We start from the raw sequence: 23,084 nt of genomic DNA on the forward strand, positions 1-23,084 counted from the left end.
TAAGCTTCTTAAAGGATTATTTCACTTTTACCTGAGCATATCATTTCTAATAATGATATAATAATTTTAATATTTATAAAAGGATATTCTAAGTCTCTAATATAAAGACTAGGTTTAATAAAATGTAGAGGTGAAGCAAATAATAATTGTTTATAAATTTAATGTATCTTATGTTTTATGATTACTACTAATTATTTGAATATATTGTTATGTTTAAGTTTTGTGCATTAAAAGACAAATCTTTTTTTTTAAAATTGAGTTGTTTAAAATTATTGGATTAGGAAGTATGAACAATTTTATTTATTATTAAGGACAAGTTTGTGTTTCAAGATTACACAAAAATATGCTTTTAGTTTTAGAGTGTTAGGAAGATCAAAATGTCTAATGAGATCATTTACACAAAAATAGGCTCTAGGTTTGTAAAACACAAAAATATCTTTCATTTAAGAATACATAAAATGATGTAAATTATACAAATATATATAAGAAATATCATTGTTTCTTCTTCTGTATTACAGTTCTATATATACTATTTTCTCCATAATAAGATTTAAATTAATAGATAGATAGAAAGAAACAAAAATGCTATAACTTTTATAAAAGGGAGTCGGTGGGCATGCAATAAATTACTTGGCCTGGCTTGGCCTGGCCGTGTGCTACAACTTTTGATTTTGTGACGTGAAGAACATACATAATTATTTATTTATTTATTTATTTATTTGACATTGACATTTCATGATTATATTTTAAAAGTGTGTGGATGATTGAAAAACTATTACAAAAAAGATAATACATATGTGGCCAGTGTTTAAATTTCGGCTGTTAGGTCGGCAAACAAAATTAAATTCAGAAACCTAGATTGATCTAACAGATGTTTGTTGTTGGATATTTTTGGGGGGATAAAACCAGGTTTTTTTATATAAAAAGTTCTGTTTGGTGTAAGATAAAAATAAATAAATAAAAAGTTAGTTTTTTAAAAATTATTTACTTAATTATCTTTAAATATACAATAAACCAATAATAAAATTATAACATATTTAGGAATTATAAAATATTTAAAATAATAATTTGATTAATAAAAAGTAGGTTAGACTAGGACTTGTTTGATGTTTGGTTATTTGGAATAAAACCTAGTTTTTATCCCAAAACACAAACATCATATCAACAATCTAATTAATACTTTTATCTATCTAAATACCGAAATTATCCTCTAATTTTATCCTCCCTCTCTAAATATCATTCTCTAACCTAAATTATATCCTCTAAAGTCAAGTAAATTAATTTTTAAATTTTAAAAACCAATTTTTTTCATTCCTTTTCTCAAACAATTGCCTAGATGTTTGTGTAAAATCTCAAAAGAAAAGATAGGTATTCAAAGATTAAAGTTTCACAACTTTTAAAATAATTTTTATTCAAACAAATATATATGTCTAAATTTTCATGAAGAACCTCCAAATAAATATTAATATTTAAAAAATTTAACATAAAAAACCCAAGAAGGGAAAAGAGATATTTCAAAAAAAAAAAACAAACTTAAATATAACATAAGAGGAAGGAAGGTACATGGAAAACAGAAATAAAATGGATGATGTGAAGTTATTTATTACATCCAAAACCAAACAAAAACAAAAATTTACATTCTAGATCATTAGATATATAGAAAAAGATACACATAATGTCTCCTCTCCATCTTCATGCTGTCTCCTCTCCTTCTCCTTCCCCTTTCCATTCTTCTTCTTCTTCTTGTTGCTTCTCCTCTCTTTTCCTAACCTCTTCCTCTTCTTCACGTTTGGCTTTTTCCTCTTCTATTCTTCTTATAGCTTCCTCTCTTACTCTTTGAGCTTCTTCTTCTTGCTCTTTTTCACTCTGCCTAGCTTCCTCTTCTTCTTCTTCTTTTCTTCTTTGAGCTTCTTCTTGCTCTTTTTCCCTCTTCCTAACTTCCTCTTCTTCCCGTTTGGCCTCTTCCTCCTCCTCCTCTCTTTTCTTAGCCTCTTCTTCTTCTTCTTTTCTTCTTTGAGCTTCTTCTTGTTCTTTTTCCCTCTTCCTAGCTTCCTCTTCTTCCCGTTTGGCCTCTTCCTCCTCTTCTTCTTTTCTTCTTATAGCTTCCTCCTCTCTTTTCTTAACCTCTTCCTCTTCTTTTCTTCTTTGAGCTTCTTCTTGCTCTTTTTCTCTCTTCCTAGCTTCCTCTTCTTCCCATTTGGCCTCTTCCTCCTCCTCTTCTCTTCTTCTTGCAGCTTCTTCCTCTTCCTTTCTTTTTCTAGCCTCCTCTTCCTCTTCCTCTTCTCTTTTTCTCATCTCTTCTTCTTCTCTTTTCTTAGCTTCCTCTTCTTCCCTTTTCTTAGCTTCTCCCTCTTCCCTCTTCCTAGCTTCTTCTTCTTCCTCTTCCTTTCTTTTTCTAGCCTCCTCCTCCTCTTCTCTTTTTCTAGCCTCCTCCTCTTCTCTTTTTCTCATCTCTTCTTCCTCTTCCTTTTTCCTAGCTTCTTCTTCTTCCTCCTCCTTTCTTTTTCTAGCCTCCTCCTCTTCTCTTTTTCTCAGCTCTTCTTCCTCTTCCTTTTTCCTAGCTGCTTCTTCCTCCTCTTCCTTTTTCCTAGCCGCTGCTTCTTCCTCTTCCCTCTTTCTAGCAGCAGCAGCTTCTTCTTCTTCTCTTTTCTTAGCTTCTTCCTCTTCCCTTTTCCTATCTTCTTCTTTCCGAATCTCCTCATTCATTATCCTCTCTTCTTCTTCAGCACAAGAACCGCACTCCAGAATAATTGATTCAACAGCAGGGTTCAAGATTTGGTCCATAGTAGAATTTGTCACATTGAAAGACATAGCCAACACCTTTCTATCTAACACCTGTAACACTGAAGCCTTCCCTGCCACATACTGAGGATGATTTATCCTCGATGTTGTGCTAAATCCCATAAACACAAACGAATCATTGTTGAAAGCTAACTGTGCCATCATTTGAAACCTAGGAACAACAAAAATATCTCCTTCTTCTACTTTCACCCTCTCACTTTTTATTTCTCCATGAGAAGAGGAAACAGTTAAAACCATTCCCTGTCCATGTGTAACTATTCCCAACTCCATAGCCATGGGGTTCCAATGCGGCCCCATCATCGCACCCTAATCAATCATTAGCTAGTGATCAGTATAAAATATTTAAAAATGATGAAGAAGAACAACATACGCATACATACATACATACCCGAGTTAAGTTGACCATGAAAAGGCCTACATCAGGAGTCCTAAGTGCTTGCAAGTTATTGCTTGTGACAGCAAGGCTCCAACCATTGCAATTCTGAAAATCAGGGTCTGCATTCATGAAGTTAAATGTGCTCGTCTTCTTCTTCTTCTTTCCCTTCCCCTTCTTGTTCATGGTTTCCTCATTGAAATTGAACAACATTCTGTAACTCCTACTACCCATTACAGCTTCCATGAATCGAGATTCTATTAATTGCTTCCCCCCCTTTTTCTTCTTCTTTTTCTTCTCTTCTTTTTCTTCTTCTCTCTTTGATACTACCGAATGAACAATTGGCGGTTGTCTTTCACTGCTCATCAACTCTTCTATCGCTTCCGCAGAAACCTATTAACAATACCCAATAAAAAAACCCATGTGGGTTCCAATTCCAAATGTCCAAAACAAAGAAAGAATTCACTAATTAATATTCTTCTACCTGAAAAGCACTTTGTAGGACCTTTTTGTCAAACCCTAGCAAAAGATCCCGGATGCTTGAATAGGTTCCCATGGGTAATACTGGTTCCTGCAATTAAAAATATCAGATCAGAATATCTAATCAGATGATGAGAAAAATTAAATATAGTTTAATTACTTGAAAGGCGGCTTCGTTTGAGTTGACAAACATGGCGTAGATTCTGAGTTTTTGTCTCTCTGGTTCTAAGCTGCTCTGTAAATAGAAAATGGAACCTGCCGGCAATCCATAAACATCACCCCTTTCTAAATCGAGATTATTGGTATTATCTGCCTCCACCTCCAACCAACTTAACGACCCACTTCCGGTGTGAACATAGAAAACCATGTCGGCATGGAGGATAACGGGAAGAAACAGGGCGTTGGGTTCCAAGGTGATGAACTGTAGATGATACTGTCCTCCGATGCCGTCGCTAACATTGACGGCCGAGATCTGCCCGAACTCCGTCGACACAAGAATCTGCCTTTCGTCTTTCTTCACCACCGTCGACGACCCTCCATAGCCAGCAACAGCTTCATAACGGTGAATGGCAGAGGTGATGGAAACACATGCCAGGAAGAAGACGATGATGAAGCATGTTAGAGAGAAGAGGGGTTTCTTGAAGAACATTGTTATCATAATCTGATTTAGAAGCAGAAATCTAGACTAGATAGACTGCCATATATGGTCTGAGAGTGAAGTGATGAGAATGAAATTGGTTAAATAATCAAACTGGGAAAACAGAGAGAGGACACGTTGCATGATGAACTAAAACGTGGCAGATGAGATGAGTGACTAATGCATGCATGCATGCAAATAACGACAAAGAAAAAGCTGGTTTGTTTGTTTGTTTCAGACCTTAAATTTTGGGCTTATTATTGATTCTATTTTTTTACAATGTCAAATGTTATTTGACTACCTCTTTTCTTTTGGGCTTTAATATTATGTAAGAAAAGTTCATAATTTTGATACAATAACAATCAAAAGTCCCAATCATGACAATAAAGAACAACACTGTATAATCATTACACACCCGATTTTTGTTGTCATGTAACGTGGAAATTCAATAATATATTTAAAAGGAAAAGATGAGAACAGCCAAACAACAACAGAGGCGCGCAGTGGCAAATTAAAAAGAAGCATAAATCAAATTCAAATGCTCTTCATATTTTCCTGCTGTAGAAGATGATGATTCATACCATTCTCTTGATGCATGATGGCATAAAAATTGTAACTTGTGATGATCATGCGTAGATGACCTCCCCACTACTGTCGATGTCAAGCTCGGGATCTGAGTCCATGTCGTCCATGTCCTCATCCGTGTCCAAGTTATAAAGCCCGGGCGGTGGAACCGTAGCTTCAGTTATTATTTGCATTATAGTCTCCGGGCTCTGCATTGGTTGATCAGGCTCTTGATATTCCCTGCTCGTCATATTCTCATCCATAAGGTCAGCCGGGAGGTTCATCAGGAACCACTCATGATTCTTAATCTCCGCAATACTTATCCTCTGCCAAAACAAAACAAGTATACCAACCGGTTACTTATACCCATTACTATAAGTTGTTGAGCTAAGTTTAAGTTACATACCTGTTTAGGATCTGCCACAAAGATCCTTGATATCAGGTGGCAACACATAGGCGAGATTTGAATGTTATCAGGCACTGCATATTGGACATGCAGAATTCTCTAAAGGGAAAAAATATATATATTTTTTTATTTTAGTAGAAGATCAGACAAATATGTTATAACCAACAGAAAGGAATATCAGTTCCAAGTTGAAGAAAAAAAATACTTGTATTGTCTTGCGGAAATCCTTTGGCAGATCAGGGTCCTCAAATGGATATGCCCCAACCAGCATGACATACAATGTCACCCCACATGACCAAACGTCTGCAATCTGATATTGCAATGATTTAATGAAACTCAGTTTTTCATTTCAATAGCTACTATCCCTTTATCAGCTATTATTCATGTACTGCTGCCTGGTACTGCACACACTACACAACTAGATCTCCAGATTTTATTTCCTACTCTCCCAGACAAGTTATTAAGAGAAAGTCAAGGAAGTTCTCTTCAGATTTCAATCAATTGAATTCTGAAATAATGTGTACAAATTAAATTATGATGTATGTGACCAACTATCGCAAAATATCAAAGTAAGCAGCTAGTAATTTGTCCAAAAAGAATCACTCTGGGCGAGAATCAGCTGATTCAATACTATAAAGTTCAGGAACATAAGAAAAATAAAAAGCACTCTCATAGCAATGCGACTCCAATTAAACACTAGGCCTTACCTCACCATCATATTCTTGCCTAAGTAACACTTCTGGAGCAATATATGCTGGTGTCCCCACAGTTGACTTTGGTTGTGAATGCAATAAAGAAGACTGAGAACATTAACAATATTATGTTAATACTTAATCTCAACTAAAACAATAAGAATTAAATTAATATAGGCCAATTGAACAAGAAAGCATATTTAAATGTCATAACACTCAATGAAAAATTATGCAATTGAAAAGTTCATAGACATGATAACAAGTCTCTAACACCACCATAAAGTCAAAGTATACAACTGGAAGCTTGCATTTTTTATGACTTTAACAAACATAAAAACACTTTCTCATTCAAGTCCTTCATATATAGCAATTACAAATTAATTAAGTCTTCATCATAGTCATATGCTCAAAGAACTGAAAATGCATCAAAAAGCAATAAAAAGACGGGGAAAGGAGAATATGAACTGGCAATAATACCTTGGAGTATCCAAAGTCACATATCTTCAAACGAGGAGTAGGATTTCCATCCAACAATGTGTTTTCCAACTTTAAATCTCGATGACATACTTTCTTCATCAGGAAACAAAAGCAACAAAAATCAATCACATTAAATTGAGCATAAAATGCAAGGAACACAACAGTGAATTAGAACTAAGTACCATTGCATGACAGTAGCTGACACCAGATATCAGCTGCTGAAAGAAGAAGCGAGCCTGTGACAGAAGTCTGCGTGAACAACTAGCAAACAGAGAGGAGAAATTAAAAACTGTACCAAGATATTAAATATGATGGAACCTCATCCTCACTGAATCTCCCTGCATTACAAATTCGTTCAAAAAGCTCTCCTCCTGCTGCATACTCCATTACAATGGCCAGATGTGTTGGCGTCAATATGACCTAGAGTAAAAGCAGTAGCAAATTACTGAATGCTCCAGTTATAGTATCAAGGAACATAGACAGAGAAAGATAAGAAAGATAGATCAAACCTCTTTAAACCTCACAATGTTTGGATGCCTCAAAGATCTATGATTTATGATCTCCCTCTGGACATTTTCATCTATCTGCAACAATGAAAACAGTTCAGAAGACAAAACTAATATGTACTTCAAGGTCTCCATTTAAAGGCATTCAAAAAGAAAGCAACTTTTCCATTTAAACAATCTTCTAATCTTTCTATGTTCGGTATTCCTCTAATTGGCATCAAAGGGTCCCAATTATCCCGTCTTATAGGTACCTACTTGTGTATACAAGGTAACTACTGGAATGTGACCTTTAGCCAATGGTTGATAACAGAAAACCTTATCATACTTGCACAAGGATGATCTCCTATGAGGGGTTTACTGATAAATCAATTAATCTTGGTGAGACCTCCTAGTTCACTCAACTAACATGCACATCTGAACCAAATATCATCCACCTCAGCCATGAATGCATCAATGATTGATGGGATCTCACATTAGTTTCCATCTACCTAGAGGTCCCAAGACCATGAACTATATGGGATACCACCAATAGCTCTTATAACGTAGGTATAACACACATGTATCTCATCATAACCTGTTGCTGCATGGAGTTGCTAATTTATAGGCTGAATACCAAATTGGACATAAAGTTTTGTGATAGATTTGTCGTGAAGGCAACTTCTAATAATACTAACATAAAATTTTTGAATCACAACTTGTTTTAGTACTTTTATTATTGATATATTTAAAGTTAAAACTTGTAGATAAATGAATTGTAGAGGAAAAGAAACTTTAATACAAACAAGCCTCTATCCAAAGATAATTATTGTTATTTCTACTATGTTTGTTGTTATTTTTGTTATTGATATTGTTATTATTATTACGAAAAAACCTTTATCGCCCTTTAACTTGCCCGAGATATAAAAATTAACCCGTCTACATACCAAATCTGTGCATCAACGTGCATGATATCTCGCATCCACCCTTCAACTTGGAAAAGTTGTTAATTTGTGACTTTTTGGACAAAATCGTTAATCTGCCATTATTTTCTTCTTTCCTTATTTTTTGTGAGACCGGGGATTTTTCCCTGGAGGAGTCTACCAAATTATTTCACATCATGACTCCCGCTTCAATCAAGGTGATTTTAGTAGGAATCGAAGATGACACATCAACCTCTTAATTCAAGACTCTTACCACTTAAGCTACCTCGAGTGGGTGTTGAATTTTCTTTCTTTTAAGAGGAAATGTTAAATTAGCATCCAGCTAGTACAAATATTAAAAAACGAGATAAATATACAGATCTAAGAATAGTCATCTACACTGAAGAAAATGTATAGAAGGATAGACTCTTTTCACGTTTCCATAAGAAAAAATGCATCAGAGACAAAATTTTAAAGATTTGAAGGGTGAACCTGACATATCGCTAAAATTGAGGTCCCAATTTGGCATGTATATAGATCGAAAATTTGAATATCTCATATAAGTTAAAGGGAGATAAATGGCTTGAGATTTGGAGGAAGATAAAATTACATACTTGTATTACTGATGTTGAGTTTGAAGTATAAGGAATTCTTTTTTCAGAAGCTGCTACTAAATCCATTTGGAGCTCACAGATGATTTTCTTTCACAAGCAGCATCACATTTAATTTCTTCAATCAAAAATAATAATAAAAACTTTAGAAGAATAATTTTGTACTTTAATGTATAATTCAATTTCAAAACAACTTGTAAACCATAATTAGCTTTTTAATCGAGAAACTGTTTTTACAACAACATCCAAATAAAGCCAATGTGTTTCTAAACTTATAAATATTTCATTGTAGTTGCCATTCTTGGTTTATAACTACTATTACTGTTACTAGTATTAATATTTTGGATAAACTTATTCAAATAATGGAAGACAATTTTTTTTAAAACCTTTTGCATTTTATAGTTAATGCAAGGTTTGTTCTATGATTCAGTGTAACATTTACTTATGACCCTAATATTGTCATAGTTTATTTAAACAGCATCTTTTCCTATCATATAAAAATAACACCTTCAATAAGATATTGGGTTAACAGCAAACTTTACTGCAGGATTGATAAGAGCTCTCCAAAAAGTTATTAAAGCCGAGTGTCATTCGTTTTTCTTAAACAAAGCTGCTAGGATATTGTAACAATCAGATAAATATATATATATATATATATATATATATATATATATATATATATATATATATATATATATATTCTTTCAAAAGAGTGTTGCCAATTTATTTAATTTTAATGGGTTTAGGCATGTGTGACATTTGGCATGATATTTTGTTGGCTATATAAAATATTTTCCTGGAGTAAAGAAAGGTTAGAAGGAAGTTAAGAGAGAGAGGGAAAGAAGGAAAAGAAAGGGCTTGACTTGAGTTAGGGCAAAGAATAGCACAAATCAGGTATGAAAATCTCATTCTTTTTCTTAGTCTTAAATAAGCGATATTATATGATGTCATACAATTTGTTTTTGAGATATATGATAAGTTGTTAAAGTGGATTAAGAATGCATGAAGTATTGCTAAAACTATGCCTAATGATGAGGTATGGTTTTAGGAGAGGCGTCGTGATGAAGAAATGATAGATATGGTTAGAAGATAGGAATGTGAAAATGAATGGAATGACTGACAAAATTATGAAGTTTATAATGGTTTGAAAGGAATAATGAAGATATATATATATATATATAGGAAATATGAATGTTTTGAGGTAGTTGAAGACATTAAAGATATTTGATGATGACTTATATGAAATATGAATGTTTGGAGTATCTGTAGACATTGGGAATAAAGATAAGAGGATTCCTAATCAAATGCAAATACCTTATATGATGCATGCCTTGTTCTCTGAATCATATTATATACAATTTGGTTTAACTATTAAAAAGATTGTGATTTCTTACTGAGCGCGTTTAGCTCATTCTAGTTGGATGACTTTTTTCAGATAGAGATCAAGAGTAGTCTAGAAGGTTCAAGAAGACTGAAGCATATATATAAGTACTTATATAAGATTGTTATTTTCCTACACACTGTATTTTGTATTTTGCTGAAAGAAGAAAAAGTGTCTTAAGGACAGAATGTGATGCTTTGTAAGATGTAACAGTCTAGAAGCAATATAATATCATTAGCGTATTTTGAGAACGATGTCTAAATATCTCACTGTTGTAATTTGTAGTTATGAATATAATGTAATTGATATTGCTTTCGGCCTAGCATGTTATTAGCGAGCATATAAGTATAACATGTGGCGACTGCACGCCCAAGATAGAATTCTTGGTTTGGGGCGTGACAGATATCTCATGTTTTTTCTATGGAGTGTTCTTGAGCATCTTTTCTCGAACCGCCACTTAGAAGTTAGACCTTATATTGTGTTGCAGCAAATCACCTAATCACCTTACCAGAATTCATTTTTCTTCTGTTCAATTCTTCAGCATCAATTGATAGTGGGGTTCCAGCTCCATAAAAATCTTCTACAAGTCTCCATGAATAAGAATTTCATTGTGAAGTTCAATTTTTATAGTTGTTGAGCTTCTGCTAATGAACTGATATACCAGTGTGATTTATCTAAACCTATGCATATAGGTGTGGAGTAATTCTGTTTTTATACCACTTCCTAGAAATCTACAAGCTACGACGGAAAACTAACAAGTAATATAACCAAACAAACCTCAAACAGATACCTAACAATATAAGACTACAAATGTTAAGACATTTGTCCTCTCTCTGTTTGTCTTCTATATTGTTAAAAACAAAATAGGCAATGACATCTCTTCCCCCTGTATCTCTCTTGAAAAGAAGTAGCTTAACAGAGGAGGAAAGGATCTGATTAAAAGTTGCTGCAGTGAAAGAATATGTGATACTTAATGGCGAAGCAAATATCTCCAATGAAGCTATTTCAGTTGGTTAAAATTGGGGAAATAGCACCCAAAAAGAGGCAATGACATCGCTTAGATTCGTCTCTACCCATTGATTTAACAATCAAGCATAGGTTATGATGATCTATCCTTTATTTTCTCAATGGAACCTGAACATCTGATTAAATTGAAATAGTTCTTGATTTCCAGAAATTCGTCACAGGAATATGAACTATAAAGTTCCAAAAACTAAAGGAAGAGAAAATAAACTCCATGAAATATGGTTTACTAAGTCACAACCACAAACTTTCCTATTATTCACCAACATTTCCGCCATTCATATATACATACGTGTCAGCAAAAGCTACCACGGTTTCCCCCAAATTTAGCAAAATGAAAGCACACAAATCAAGTATCAAACCACTTCAAGAATGACTAAGTTTAATAAATAAGAAAAATAATAAGCTCATCTGACTGACCTTATCGCCTCGCTCGATGTATTTAACAGCCACCAGCTCTTTCGTTTGTTTATCCCTCATTAACCTAGCGACACCGAAGTTTCCAGAACCGATATCTCGGACAAAATCGTACCGATCACTGTCGTGCATGATCGGCATGTCCATGACTGGGCTACCTGCGATCGTTGATAGATCCATTTCTCTCCAACTCCCCTCAGGAGCAGCCAAATCACATTTACCACGCCGTCTTTATTATAACTTCGTCCTGTTCAAAACTGCCGATCGGAGTCAAATCAACGCGAAATCCCGGCGATTACTCCCTCAGACTCGCATAAGCTTTTGTTTTCTTCAACTGCTTTACGAATATACATACATATATACATATATATATATGTATATATATACTTCTGGAGGTCGGTTTGGATTTCTACTCTCTGTAAAACCTATAGAAGTTGTAGAGAGAGAGATTGTGAGGGGGAGATTTTTCTGGTCGGCGACGGATTTTAATAATAATATCTGTGTCCAAAGCAAACTAAGAGATTGGGCGTGGAGAGGAGGTGGCGATGGAAACGGTGTCGTTTTAGTTAGTCTTTTTCATTCTTAAAAGGAGCGTAAAACGACATCGTCTTGGCAGTCGCTTTTAATTTTTTGATTATTTTTTACCAAACTCGCTTATTTTAATTTGTTAAAGAAAGGGAAATGACATAAATATCCTTTTGATTTTGGATAATTTAGGTCAATGACGTGGTGATTAAGACTTGGGGCCAATATATGAATGAATCTTAGTGGTGGTTGTCCTTGCACATAAAATATTAAAATAAAATACTAATATATTTAACAAGATATTTCTATATTTTTGTAATAGTAAAGATATTTTAGCTATAGTAGGTGTACATGTGCGGAAATATATTATGGTTTGGGTGGACTTTTATTTTTATTTTTATTTTTTATTTTTATATATTACTCGTGGCATTTGGGGAGCAATTGGTGGTACTTGAAATGAAAATTTATTTCAAGGACGTCAATGAGTTTAGTGAAACCTACAACGAATATTTACTTAAATCTGGGATTCAAGAGATCAAGATCAATACTTGTGCATTGGTAATTAAGGATTGATTCAACATCGATTTTTTAAAAAATGGGAAAAGAGGCATGTAAAGAGGTGTGGGAAGACATAGCAGTGAAACCATGTATGAAAATGATTAGCCGGTTTCTAAGAGTGGAAGAAAAAAAAAATACCAAAATAAGTTAACCTATGTATAGTTTATTACAAGTAAGATTTAGCTATGACCAGTTATGGTATTGAGTTACATGCTCATAATAATAATAATAAATGTAATTGAATTTAAGAGTAAAACTCATATCTTTTATGCTAAGGTCATTCACAGTTTCATATGTTACTTAGAAGATTATATAGAAATAATCTTATAAATGATAAATTTAAAACTTTGGTTGGAGAATTTTATTAAGTTTAGGACTTTTCTAAATTTTGGTCGTTTGAAGAATTATTCTTACAATATTTTGAACAGAGCTGCCTTCAGAGCCGGCCCCGAGCTTTGGGCTGCCCCGGCTCCGTTAGAAAAATTCTCTATATTTTGTGTTGCCCTAGGTCGAGTTAAAAAATTTAATAAAAAAAGGATTTTTGGTGGGTTTAAACCTATACCCCAAACAAATATTTTAAGTTTTTATCTAGAACCACTAAACTATAATATCTTATGTTTAAAATTGCAATACAGTTAATTAAAACCTTACTATTTTTAATAAATGGGCTCCCCTAACCCGAGGGCTTGTCGGGCCGGGGCTGACTTGACATCTTCTCTATTTCTACATTTCTTCCTCTTCCATACAACTCTAGACCTTCTCCAATAATGAGGGGAAGAAAGTAATGGATTTGATGAAATTCTATCATCAATGTATCGGTATTATTATAATAATCTTCTTCCTTTCTACAAAGTTGGAGATTTCATCTAAAAACATACATATTCTTCCAAATTTTGATTTGTTTTGTTTCCATGTGGAGACCCGTGTAGCTAATTCCGTACGTTCCTCTATTTCTACAAAGCTAGCTAGAAGAACATTCCGAATACATAAAAACAAATTAACGATCTTTCTATAGTTATAACTTTTGAGATATCAAATATGAACACATACAAATCCAAAAAGATGATCTCACCAAGTGAGAACCACATAGACTTCCAGGCTTGCTTGAGAACTTGGACCCTCTTATGATTTTTGAGTGAAAACTCATCATGGTGCAAGATTCCAATATGCCTGTCCAATTAAGAAATGTTGATTGTCTAAAAAATTAACGGATGTTCGATTCAACCTTCTTTGTATAATTGTATTGGCACGCCTCCTCCACAATCAAACGTATGTTTAGGAATCTCAAAGTCGGGTAAATCGAAATTGAAGTCTTCTAACTCATTGCATCATCATTCTAATCCTTCTCATTTTGGAATAAATCATTATATATCTTTGACCCCATCTCCTACTGCTTGCCTCAACTGCATGAAAGAAATCAAAGAATAAAATGACATGACAACCATTTTTGTTAAATAAATTAACGGTGTTATTTTAAATATAACCAAATATTGTAACGAGAGTTTTCAAACGACAAAAATTTATGAGAGTCCTAATCTTGACAAAACTTTCTAACAAAAGTCATAAATTTGTTATTTATCCCAATAAACAGTATTTATAATAACTTTGATAAAACTAAATAAAAGTTAAACAAAATAGATATCATCAACTTAATATTCTTATATATTTTTTGAAAATATTTATTACAAAATACTTGTCAGTTATAATAATTAACCATTTATATAACTTTTGAAAAGATTATATAATTGCCTAAGTATTAATTGTCAATTCTACTTAAGAACTTGTAGTAATCATTATATACCTTATGTATTAGTATTCATTTCATATGTTTTACGTTTTTAATGTTTGTTCCTATTTTTATATTTGTATTTCAATTCAACTTTGATCATTTATTTTTATAACTTGATTCATAAGTTTAATTTTCATTAAAAACAGGTTTTTTTTTTTAATATATATAGTAAGTGCGTCAAAAATTGATAATTTCACAAAATAAAATTTACTTATTTTTACAACATTTGTAATTATGATCTTAGCTCTTAGGCGTCGGAAAGGGCGGCGACCTGATTGGGCATATGAGAGGCAAGAACGTCGTAGCGTCAGCGTCGATTTCCTTGTTGACTATGATTATCTCGTGTTTGATTAGATTAATTGATTCTAAAAGAAAGAGCAAATAATTCATGAAAAAGACTAACAGAAATTGGTGTATATGAAGAAGAATCAACACTAACATTGCTGTATATGATCAGTGTGAGTAGCTAGAAAGAACGAGAACCAAGCTAAGAGGAGACAAGGAAAAAGAGATCGACATTGTATTTATAGTCTATAAAAATAAATAAAATGTGATATTTTCATAATTTAATTATTACTACTTAATCAAATATGGACAATCTTATCAATATATTATTACTTTTTTTTTGAAGTTATTAAATATAATTGTATATCCGAATTTCAAACTCAATATATATGAACATTTTGGATTTATAATGAATTTATTTTAATAGAAAGAAATTGGTCCATCAATGAGATTCATTCTAAATTGTTTTTAAAAATATTTGAATACAACAAAATGAGGGGAGATTAATTCATTTGTTAAACATGTTTTATTAAATCTTCCGAATACGACAAAATGAAGCAAATATTAATTCATTTGTTAAACATTTTTCTTAAATCTTCGAATAAGACAAAATGAGACAAATATTAATTCATTTTTTAAACCGTTTCTTTAAATCTTCAAATATGACCAAATGAGGCGGATATTCATTTGGTAGTATGTTTCCTAAAGTTTACGTATGCGACAAATTTAGGTGAGGTTTCATTTGGTAAAGGTTTCCTCAAGTTAAATACGACAAAATGAGGCGGATATTCACTTGGTAGACCGTTTTCTCAAGTCTACGTATACGTCAAATTAAGGTGAAATAAATGGTTTCCTCATGTTTAAATACGACAAAATGAAGCAGAGATTCATTTGGTATACCGTTTCCTTAAGTATACTTATGAGACAAACTAAGGTGAAGATTCATTTGATAAATTGTTTCCTCAAGTTTAAATAAGATAAAACGAGGCACAGAAATTCATTTGGTAGACTGTTTCCTTAAGTCTAGTACTTATCCAACAAATTCATTTGAAGATTTATTTGGTAAATGGTTTCTTTAGTATAAATACAATAAAATGAGACAAATTCATTTAATAGACTGTTTCCTTAATTCTATTTATTTGACAATTTAAAGAAATGTTCATTTGAAAAATGGTTTTTTGAAGTTTAAATATGACCAAATGAGGCGATAATTCATTAGATAGACGGTTTCCTTTTAAGTCTACTTGTGCTATAATTTCAGATGAAGATTTATTTGATAGACAGTATTTTAAAAAAAAAAAATATACAAACTGTCCATTAAGCCTAAGATTGGACTTGTTAACTTTGAACATCTATATCTTTAGTAACTTAATTAATATATATATATGAAATTAATCTTTTCTATATAAAAAATCCTTTTTTATTTGGATGTTTTTTATTTTAGATTTGTTAGATTGTGGTTCTGTTTTTCATATTCACTAATGTTGTATTTGTTGGAATTTTTAAATTAATTCTATAAATTCCATTAATGAATGGAAATTAGAATGTGGGTAATAAAATTAAATCAATTCATATGAATTTCAAACGTGAATTAAAGGTGAAATTTGATCCAAATGTTTGAATTAATTAATCAAAATGCATTGATGACCAATTAACAAAATGTTGTTAATTTATAGCGTGACTTATATGAGTTTGTTATTATTATTAATTGTTATGATAATTTAATATTATTATTAACAGATTAAAAAACCATGTAACGTGAGTATTGCAAAATAAATGTCTTCATTAATTTTGACAAACAATTACCCTTCATTAAGAAGAAATATTAAGGCAAATGAAGAGGCAAACAAATGTCAACAGTTGGATCAATTGATGATTTAATTAACCGTTTATTATTTCAACAATCTAAATAGCCATTCTATCTCACACCATCCAATGGAAAAAAATACACATCACTTCATCCTTAATTTTTCTCACTCTAGAATTCCAAAAGCCCTCTTATTATTTTGTGAGTATTCTTCGAGTTCTTCGCTCGATATTTTCTGTTGAAACCCGGTGATAGTTTAGGTACACTGATCAAACTCGACGAATAGTGATTTCAGTGCAGAATCACTACTGGATTCGTTGTACCATGGGAGACAACCATCTACGTTAAGCTCCAACACAAACGGGAGACGATGGAACTGTTTTAAAGGAAATGTGTCTAACACATGCTTCGAATCAACATCTCAATCGGTATTTCGTTCTTCATATATTTTATTTGTTTCATTTATTTGTACATCATTATATATATATATTTCTGTAATTTATTTCAAGACAAAAATTATGTGACAATTTCTTGATTAAAAAATCATCAATTTAAATCATACAAATGTGTGTGATTTAAAAAGGATACCAACACGAATGTGGGGGCAGATATTTTTATTGATTATAACACAAAAATAATTATGTATATTATGATAAATGTAAAAATAATTTGTTGTTAGAGAAATATGTTCTCTATAAAAGATAAAGTTGAGCAACTTTATAAAAAGAAATAAAATAACAAGAAAATGTTTTGTTTATATTTGCTGAGTTGGTGTTCAAATCGATATTTTAGATTTGAGGATTTTAAAATCAAGAAACGTGTCATATTTTGACATTATTTTCATAAAACTTTAAAGAACCAATGTTTTCAAAAAGATTTTATAAAATAAATGAAAAAGAAAGTTTATAAAGTCTTTGATATGACTTATAACAAATTTTATAATAATGATATGAAAATTTTATCATACTTTTATTAAAAAATACATGTGACAATTATATATATCATGAGGACAATGAAAATTATTTCATTACGTGTCTTTTGTATGATATTTTTATCGTTGAAAATTACGATAAAAATGATTGAATCCATATAGGATATGAATTGCATTAAACGAAATATCATGTTGTTATCAAATGATATATTGATATTATTAAATGAAAGACTTTACGTCTTAAAGTGAATATGTTTACACTTAGAAGTGCAATCTACGTATGAAAATCTTTAAAGAAATTTATGATGGATAGATTAAACGTTATAATCTATATTTTTGACTTATGTCGAAAAATAAAATATTTTTATGTAAAATATATAATCGTTTACAAGAAGGCAAAATAGTTCAAAGAAATTTTGTCTACTAGTTAGTCAAGTAAACAATATTTTTTCATAAAAAATTAAATGATAAGCATGTACGAATGACTATGCTTCTTATTAGAAGATGTTCCAAGATTAACTAAGAATGTACCAACATAAATTTCTAATTATTATTATAGTAATTAGAAATTGGACAAGCTTAGAGTCAGTGACAAGTCTAGACATACACGTCTTAGACATACTGTCATTAGATTATACTCTCTAATGGAGTTATCAAATTTGACTATATAAGTCAAAGATAACATTGTGGATCCACTAATCAGATTATTGAATAGATAGATAATTTGAAGTCTTTTGAGACATTAGTCTACTATAAGTTGGTATGAAGGAAAATCCAACCTATGCAGACATGAGATCCCAAGAACTAGGTTCAATGGGACAACCTAATTATACTAACTTGGAAAGTTATTGTTGAGGATTAATCCTATAATGAAACAATATATATTTTGACGAGGATAAGCATATCGCTTTTAATAATTCTTTGTGAGCAAAGAGATCACCTATGTGAGGGAGAAGTGAGGCTGTTTCGAAGGAATTGCACGGCTCAATTCTAGACCCTCTCACAGAACCAGACGCGTGTTCCATGGCTAAAACGGACACAACTATGAGAGCTTGACATGTATCAGGAAGAATTCTATGTGAAATTGTGTAATCGTTTACACAAATGACAGAATAGTTCAATGACATCGAGTCTACTAATCGGCTAGTAAAGTTATATACTTTCATAAGAGAAAGTTCAAAGGGTTACACCTACTTATCCTATGTAGATTTCAACTGTTAAACCTTTCACCGGGTTAATCTTTCAATTTTCATTAATGTGGGGGATTGTTGGAATTTTTAAACTAATTATATAAATTTCATTAATGAATGGAAATTATAACGTGGGTAATAAAATTAAATTAATTCACATGAAATTCAAACATGAATTAAATGGTGAAATTTGATCCAAATGTTTGAATTAATTAATTTAAATTAATTAATCAAAATGCCTTGATGACCAATTAACAAAATGCTAGTTAATTTATAGTGTGACTTACATGAGTTTGTTATTATTATTAATTGTTATGATAATTTAATATTATTATTAACAGATTAAAAAACCATGTAACATGAGTATTGCAAAATAAATGTCTTTATTAATTTTGGAAAAAAAATTACCCTTCATTAAGAAGAAATATTAAGGCAAATGAAGAGGCAAGCAATGTCAACCATTGGATCAATTGATGATTTAATAACTGTTTATTATTTCAACAATCTCACACCATCCAATGAACAAAAATACACATCACTTCATCCTTAATTTTTCTCACTCTAGAATTCCAAAAGCCCTCTTCTTATTTTGTGAGTGTTCTTCGAGTTCTTCGCTTGATATTTTCCGTTGAAACCCGGTGATAGTTCAGGTACACTGCTCAAACTCGACGAGTAGTGATTTTAGTGCAGAATCACTACTGGATTCGTTGTACCCTAGGAGACAGCCATTTACGTTAAGCTCCAGTACAAACAGGAGACGATGAAACTGTTTTAAGGGAAATGTGTCTAACACATGCCTCGAATCAACATCTCAATCGGTGATTTCGTTCTTCATATATTTTATTTGTTTCATTTATTTGTACATCATTTTATATATATTTCTGTAATTTATTTCAAGACAAGATTTCTAACAGTATTTAATTTTCATAATAATTTATTTCAGAGCTTAATTTGTATTTGATTACGTTAATTTTTTATTGAATAATTGAAAATTTTATAACTTAAAAAAATATTAATTAATAATATTTGTATTTTTTTCTGTTTTGTGAAGAAGAAAAAAAAACAAAAAATTGAAATGAACTAATAGCTTACCGATTTAATTATATCGGTTTATCGGCTAACCAGTTCTAACGGTTTTGGTTTTGGTTGTTTACATATTAGTACGCTTAAACTATTTTTCTACCGGTAATAATTTTATTATATATTTACATTTTATAATTTAAATTAATTTCTTTTTTATATATTATAAAATATTTAATAATTTATAATATATGTTAGTTATTTTAAATTTTAAATTATAATTTAATAGAATTGTTTTAAAAAATAAAGTCTAATTCATATAACTATTAATACGGCACAATTGTTGTAATGAACTTTTTTTTTTCTTTAGAAAATCTCTATATATATATAATGATGCTTTATAAAATAAATGTAGTGTGAGATTCACGTTCTTACCACAGATCACATAGGCTTATTGTATTTTTTTAACATTTTATAACTGTTTCTCTTTTATCATAATTACCATAATTATTAATTTAGCATTACTAATTCATTTTTATTTCATTTTACTAATTTCTCTTTTATAATTATTATTTTATCTTAATATAAAAAACTTTCAATTTAATAAATGAAAAATTAGACATAAATAAGATAAAAACGTTAAATTTAATAAATGATAAATTAATGAGAATTAAACATAAATAATAGAAAAACAATACAAATATTTGTGAACTTTTTTTTCTCACACATGTTCCTTTTTTACTTTTCCGTTTCTCACATATTTATTTTTTTACTTAGGATTTTGGACGGGCGAGACACTTCAATCTGCAGATGCTGAGTGACAGCTTCAACGTTGAGGATTTCGAACTGGAGCGGATGAATTTTAAAGGCAATTTCACTCTTTCCTCGACCTGTGGTAAGCTTTCCATTCCTTCTCTTTTTCAAAAAAATAAACAACATATATCTTACGAACCCTAAACTATTTATCTTTTACGGTTAAAGTGGATGCAATGTTAACTGGAGGCACTACAACAAAAAAGACCTTTGGCGACCCTTAAAAAGACTTCTGCCAACCCTTAAAAGCGTCGCCAAAAATATTACCGACCCTTATTTTTGCGTCGCCGTAAGCAGGGTCGGCGCAAGTTATAGCAACGCTTATTTAAGCGTCGGTAACATGAATTTAAGCGTCGCCAAAAACCCATTTAATTTTTAACCATTTTTATTTTTTATTTTTTATTTTTATTTTTATTTGTATTTTTTTTAATTAAATAATCATTAAAAACATTTAAAAATCACTTTCTTTTCATTATTAAACATTTAAATAATAACAAAAAAAACATAAATTTTCTCATAAAATAATATCATAATCAAATAAATAAATAATTGTCACAACTCAATGTACAGAAAAGCTCAATCCATCAGCAGCCCTTATTTTCATAATGTTCACACCTACAACCTCACCATCAATGCTCACAAGAGGTCCAACTGAATTACCCTGTTCAAACACATGTTTCTTAACTCTTTAAAACTGTAATCAAATCATATATAATTGATGGACATCAAAGTGAGGACAATCAGTATGTGAGTATTCCCTCCGCATTCCTCCAATAACCAAGTCGTTGCTTTTACAAATCTTCAAAAAGAGTACCAGCAAGCCAAATGGTGAACTACAATGGTTAAGATTAATAAGAATACCTCATAATACCAGCTGTAACAATATTCTGAAGGGAAAGAGGACACCCCATTGCAAGCACCCAATCTCCAGGACGAAGGTTACTTGAAGAGCCAAGTTTTGCAGATGAAAGCAGGGTTTTGGAGGCAATCTTCACTATTGCAATATTATTGCAAGTCCGCGTTGATCAATTATCCTTCAAATGTCCTACCATCTTGTAATGTTACATCAACCTGTAAAAAAACTACTCTTACAGCTCATACAAAACAAAATTAATAATCTTTACACTGACTCATACAAAACTGACTGACCTTCCCCACTTTGGTTGATAAGCCATGGTGACTCACAACCAAATGAGCGCACGTCAATATAGTACTATCAGAATCCATTATGGTGCCAGAACCAACACTCTTTCCCAAGGTAACTCTGTGTAAATCTGTAAAATGAGAAACCCTTTGAAAGATCAAACACCAAAAACTGAAATGCCAACTTCTTCTTTCTACAGGTTCACTATAAACACCTTGTGAGACAGACAAATTAACTACAGTAGGACCAGTTATTGCAGCAACATTGGCAATTGAATCTCTACTGAAGCACCCATTATAACCTTTAGCTTCTTTGCTCGTATCTGCGGGTGGTGGAATATCTCCTCCAGACCTAGAGAAAAACAATGGCACATTTCCTGCCATTACAGAACCATGTATACATATTGAAGATGAAAATGGGTGGTGGCACAAGATGAGTACAATAATTTAAAAATAAATAAAAGCTAGTAAAAGATGATAACCATATTGAAGAGACCCACCTAGGCAATTAAAAGAGGGCTGAAGAAACATTGGTCCCCAAGTTCTCCATGGCCACCAAGATGGATGATCATGCTTTGGGATATTAACAGAAATCCATAAGGATGGTCCTAAATGAGCAGAATAGTGTCACAGTCGAAATCGTAGAATGGTGAGACAGGTGAAGATTAGAAACAACTAACAACTATTTACTTGTTGGGTCTGTGTCAATGTTTGAATAAAAATAAAGACCGGATTTAGCAGCAGCAATAGAAGCAGACAAAACGAGAGATCGAAGAAGAGAGCTTTTGTTGGATGTAGGAAACCTCTTCTGTGAGTTCAAATAAGAAACAAAAGACTTATGAGGAGGAATAGCGAAAAGCAACAATCTATGAAAAGAAGAAGAAGATGAAGCCTACCAGAATATTAACTTCCGAGTTCAACATTTTTCCCACCAATTTCACTTGTCGCATCAACAGACGAAGACAGTTTCTGTAGCAATAATGGGGATCTCTTGAAGAGTCTCACAACAAAACTATTAGGAAGCTTTCTTCTATCAATAGAGAGATGGTGTATGTCAGGTTCAATATTACAAGTGATCCATTATGTTTTCCTTATCCCTGCAAGAATAATACAGATTGTTGCATGCTAAAGTTCAAGAAATATAATATGTGTTGTTGTTTAAGAGAAATAATCATATGCACATTGGTACCTGGTTGACATAGATAATGGTACCTAATTGACTAGATAAGCTGCTCCATCAGAAAATCTACAAAATAGAGCAATGTAGTGATGAAGGTTTAGATATAAGACTCCAGATACAGAAAGAAAACAGGTGGGTAGGTAACAAAAGAAGACATATACCATTGTCTAGAGAATTCATAATTGAGACAACTGGGCACTAACTAAAGAACACTTCATATCTGGGCTATACTAGAGCTTGGGTGGATATAAACTGTCTGGGGATGTTTGAAGGTCTTGTAAGCTCCACTCTTTTGCAGTCTTGCAGAATGGGGGAAGAAACCTGACCAACAAAATCTCAATTACCAAAAGAAGAAATGCTTTGAGGAAATCAGAATTAATCCAGGAGGGCCATGTCTGTGGTCTATACACTTATTTATTGCTTCAAAATCATTATCGTTAGATGTCAGTTCAATTTCAACCCGCTTTTGAGTATAAACCACACCCAATGGTGAGGACTTAAAGAATACTTGCAATAAACAAAATTGACAACAATATAGTAGAGACAAGAATGAAGATAATAGACCATAAGTTGCA

General features: G+C 31.9%; 3 protein-coding genes across 8 annotated transcripts; all 3 read right to left on the reverse strand.

Annotated features, from left to right (window-relative positions):
* Window positions 1-1,692: 1,692 nt before the first annotated feature.
* Window positions 1,693-4,338, reverse strand: LOC124916215 (vicilin-like seed storage protein At2g18540). The gene is made up of 4 exons (XM_047456945.1): window positions 3,816-4,338; window positions 3,660-3,746; window positions 3,191-3,568; window positions 1,693-3,108 (listed from the first exon to the last, which is right to left on the reverse strand). Exons 1-4 carry the CDS (start codon window positions 4,311-4,313, stop codon window positions 1,693-1,695), a joined length of 2,379 nt encoding a protein of 792 aa, XP_047312901.1. The 5' UTR covers window positions 4,314-4,338.
* A 332-nt stretch (window positions 4,339-4,670) lies between these two features.
* Window positions 4,671-11,679, reverse strand: LOC124913888 (serine/threonine-protein kinase SRK2I-like). Of its 2 annotated transcripts, XM_047454322.1 has the most exons (10): window positions 11,272-11,410; window positions 8,451-8,565; window positions 6,941-7,015; window positions 6,750-6,851; window positions 6,614-6,667; window positions 6,432-6,524; window positions 5,970-6,062; window positions 5,468-5,572; window positions 5,263-5,361; window positions 4,671-5,182 (listed from the first exon to the last, which is right to left on the reverse strand). In XM_047454322.1, exons 2-10 carry the CDS (start codon window positions 8,514-8,516, stop codon window positions 4,919-4,921), a joined length of 951 nt encoding a protein of 316 aa, XP_047310278.1. In that variant the 5' UTR covers window positions 8,517-8,565; window positions 11,272-11,410; the 3' UTR covers window positions 4,671-4,918. The 2 variants fall into 2 exon arrangements, with proteins under 2 accessions (XP_047310278.1, XP_047310277.1); XM_047454321.1 differs by lacking the exon at window positions 8,451-8,565 and having other exon boundaries at window positions 11,272-11,679.
* Window positions 11,680-20,703: 9,024 nt separating this feature from the next.
* Window positions 20,704-22,575, reverse strand: LOC124916544 (putative protease Do-like 14). Of its 5 annotated transcripts, none has more exons than XR_007096886.1 (8): window positions 22,519-22,575; window positions 22,226-22,426; window positions 22,020-22,137; window positions 21,830-21,937; window positions 21,545-21,706; window positions 21,336-21,460; window positions 21,048-21,257; window positions 20,704-20,847 (listed from the first exon to the last, which is right to left on the reverse strand). XR_007096886.1 is itself a non-coding variant. In XM_047457278.1 (7 exons), exons 2-7 carry the CDS (start codon window positions 22,277-22,279, stop codon window positions 21,216-21,218), a joined length of 522 nt encoding a protein of 173 aa, XP_047313234.1. In that variant the 5' UTR covers window positions 22,280-22,426; window positions 22,519-22,575; the 3' UTR covers window positions 20,704-21,215. The 5 variants fall into 5 exon arrangements, 3 of the variants coding, with proteins under 3 accessions (XP_047313234.1, XP_047313232.1, XP_047313233.1); XR_007096887.1 differs by having other exon boundaries at window positions 20,704-20,985; XM_047457278.1 differs by having other exon boundaries at window positions 20,704-21,257; window positions 21,632-21,706.
* Between the last annotated feature and the right edge of the window lie 509 nt (window positions 22,576-23,084).

This window comes from Impatiens glandulifera, chromosome 9 (genome assembly GCF_907164915.1).
Source record: "Impatiens glandulifera chromosome 9, dImpGla2.1, whole genome shotgun sequence".
Classification (NCBI taxonomy): Eukaryota; Viridiplantae; Streptophyta; class Magnoliopsida; order Ericales; family Balsaminaceae; genus Impatiens; species Impatiens glandulifera.

What these genes read in the sequence shown, in the direction of transcription:
- LOC124913888 (XM_047454321.1), bottom strand. Translation starts at nt 11,448, where the DNA reads ATGGATCTATCAACGATCGCAGGTAGCCCAGTCATGGACATGCCGATC. An exon ending in TCAGCTACTGTCATGCAATG is followed by an intron (nt 6,525 to 6,613) that starts GTACTTAGTTCT and finishes TTCCTGATGAAG; the next exon opens with AAAGTATGTCATCGAGATTT. An exon ending in TTGTGGCAGATCCTAAACAG is followed by an intron (nt 5,183 to 5,262) that starts GTATGTAACTTA and finishes TTGTTTTGGCAG; the next exon opens with AGGATAAGTATTGCGGAGAT.
- LOC124916544 (XM_047457276.1), bottom strand. Translation starts at nt 22,279, where the DNA reads ATGCGACAAGTGAAATTGGTGGGAAAAATGTTGAACTCGGAAGTTAAT. An exon ending in TAATTTGTCTGTCTCACAAG is followed by an intron (nt 21,461 to 21,544) that starts GTGTTTATAGTG and finishes CTCATTTTACAG; the next exon opens with ATTTACACAGAGTTACCTTG. An exon ending in TATCAACCAAAGTGGGGAAG is followed by an intron (nt 21,258 to 21,335) that starts GTCAGTCAGTTT and finishes GTTTTTTTACAG; the next exon opens with GTTGATGTAACATTACAAGA.
- LOC124916215 (XM_047456945.1), bottom strand. Translation starts at nt 4,313, where the DNA reads ATGATAACAATGTTCTTCAAGAAACCCCTCTTCTCTCTAACATGCTTC. An exon ending in CAAACGAAGCCGCCTTTCAA is followed by an intron (nt 3,747 to 3,815) that starts GTAATTAAACTA and finishes TTTTAATTGCAG; the next exon opens with GAACCAGTATTACCCATGGG. An exon ending in TCATGGTCAACTTAACTCGG is followed by an intron (nt 3,109 to 3,190) that starts GTATGTATGTAT and finishes ATGATTGATTAG; the next exon opens with GGTGCGATGATGGGGCCGCA.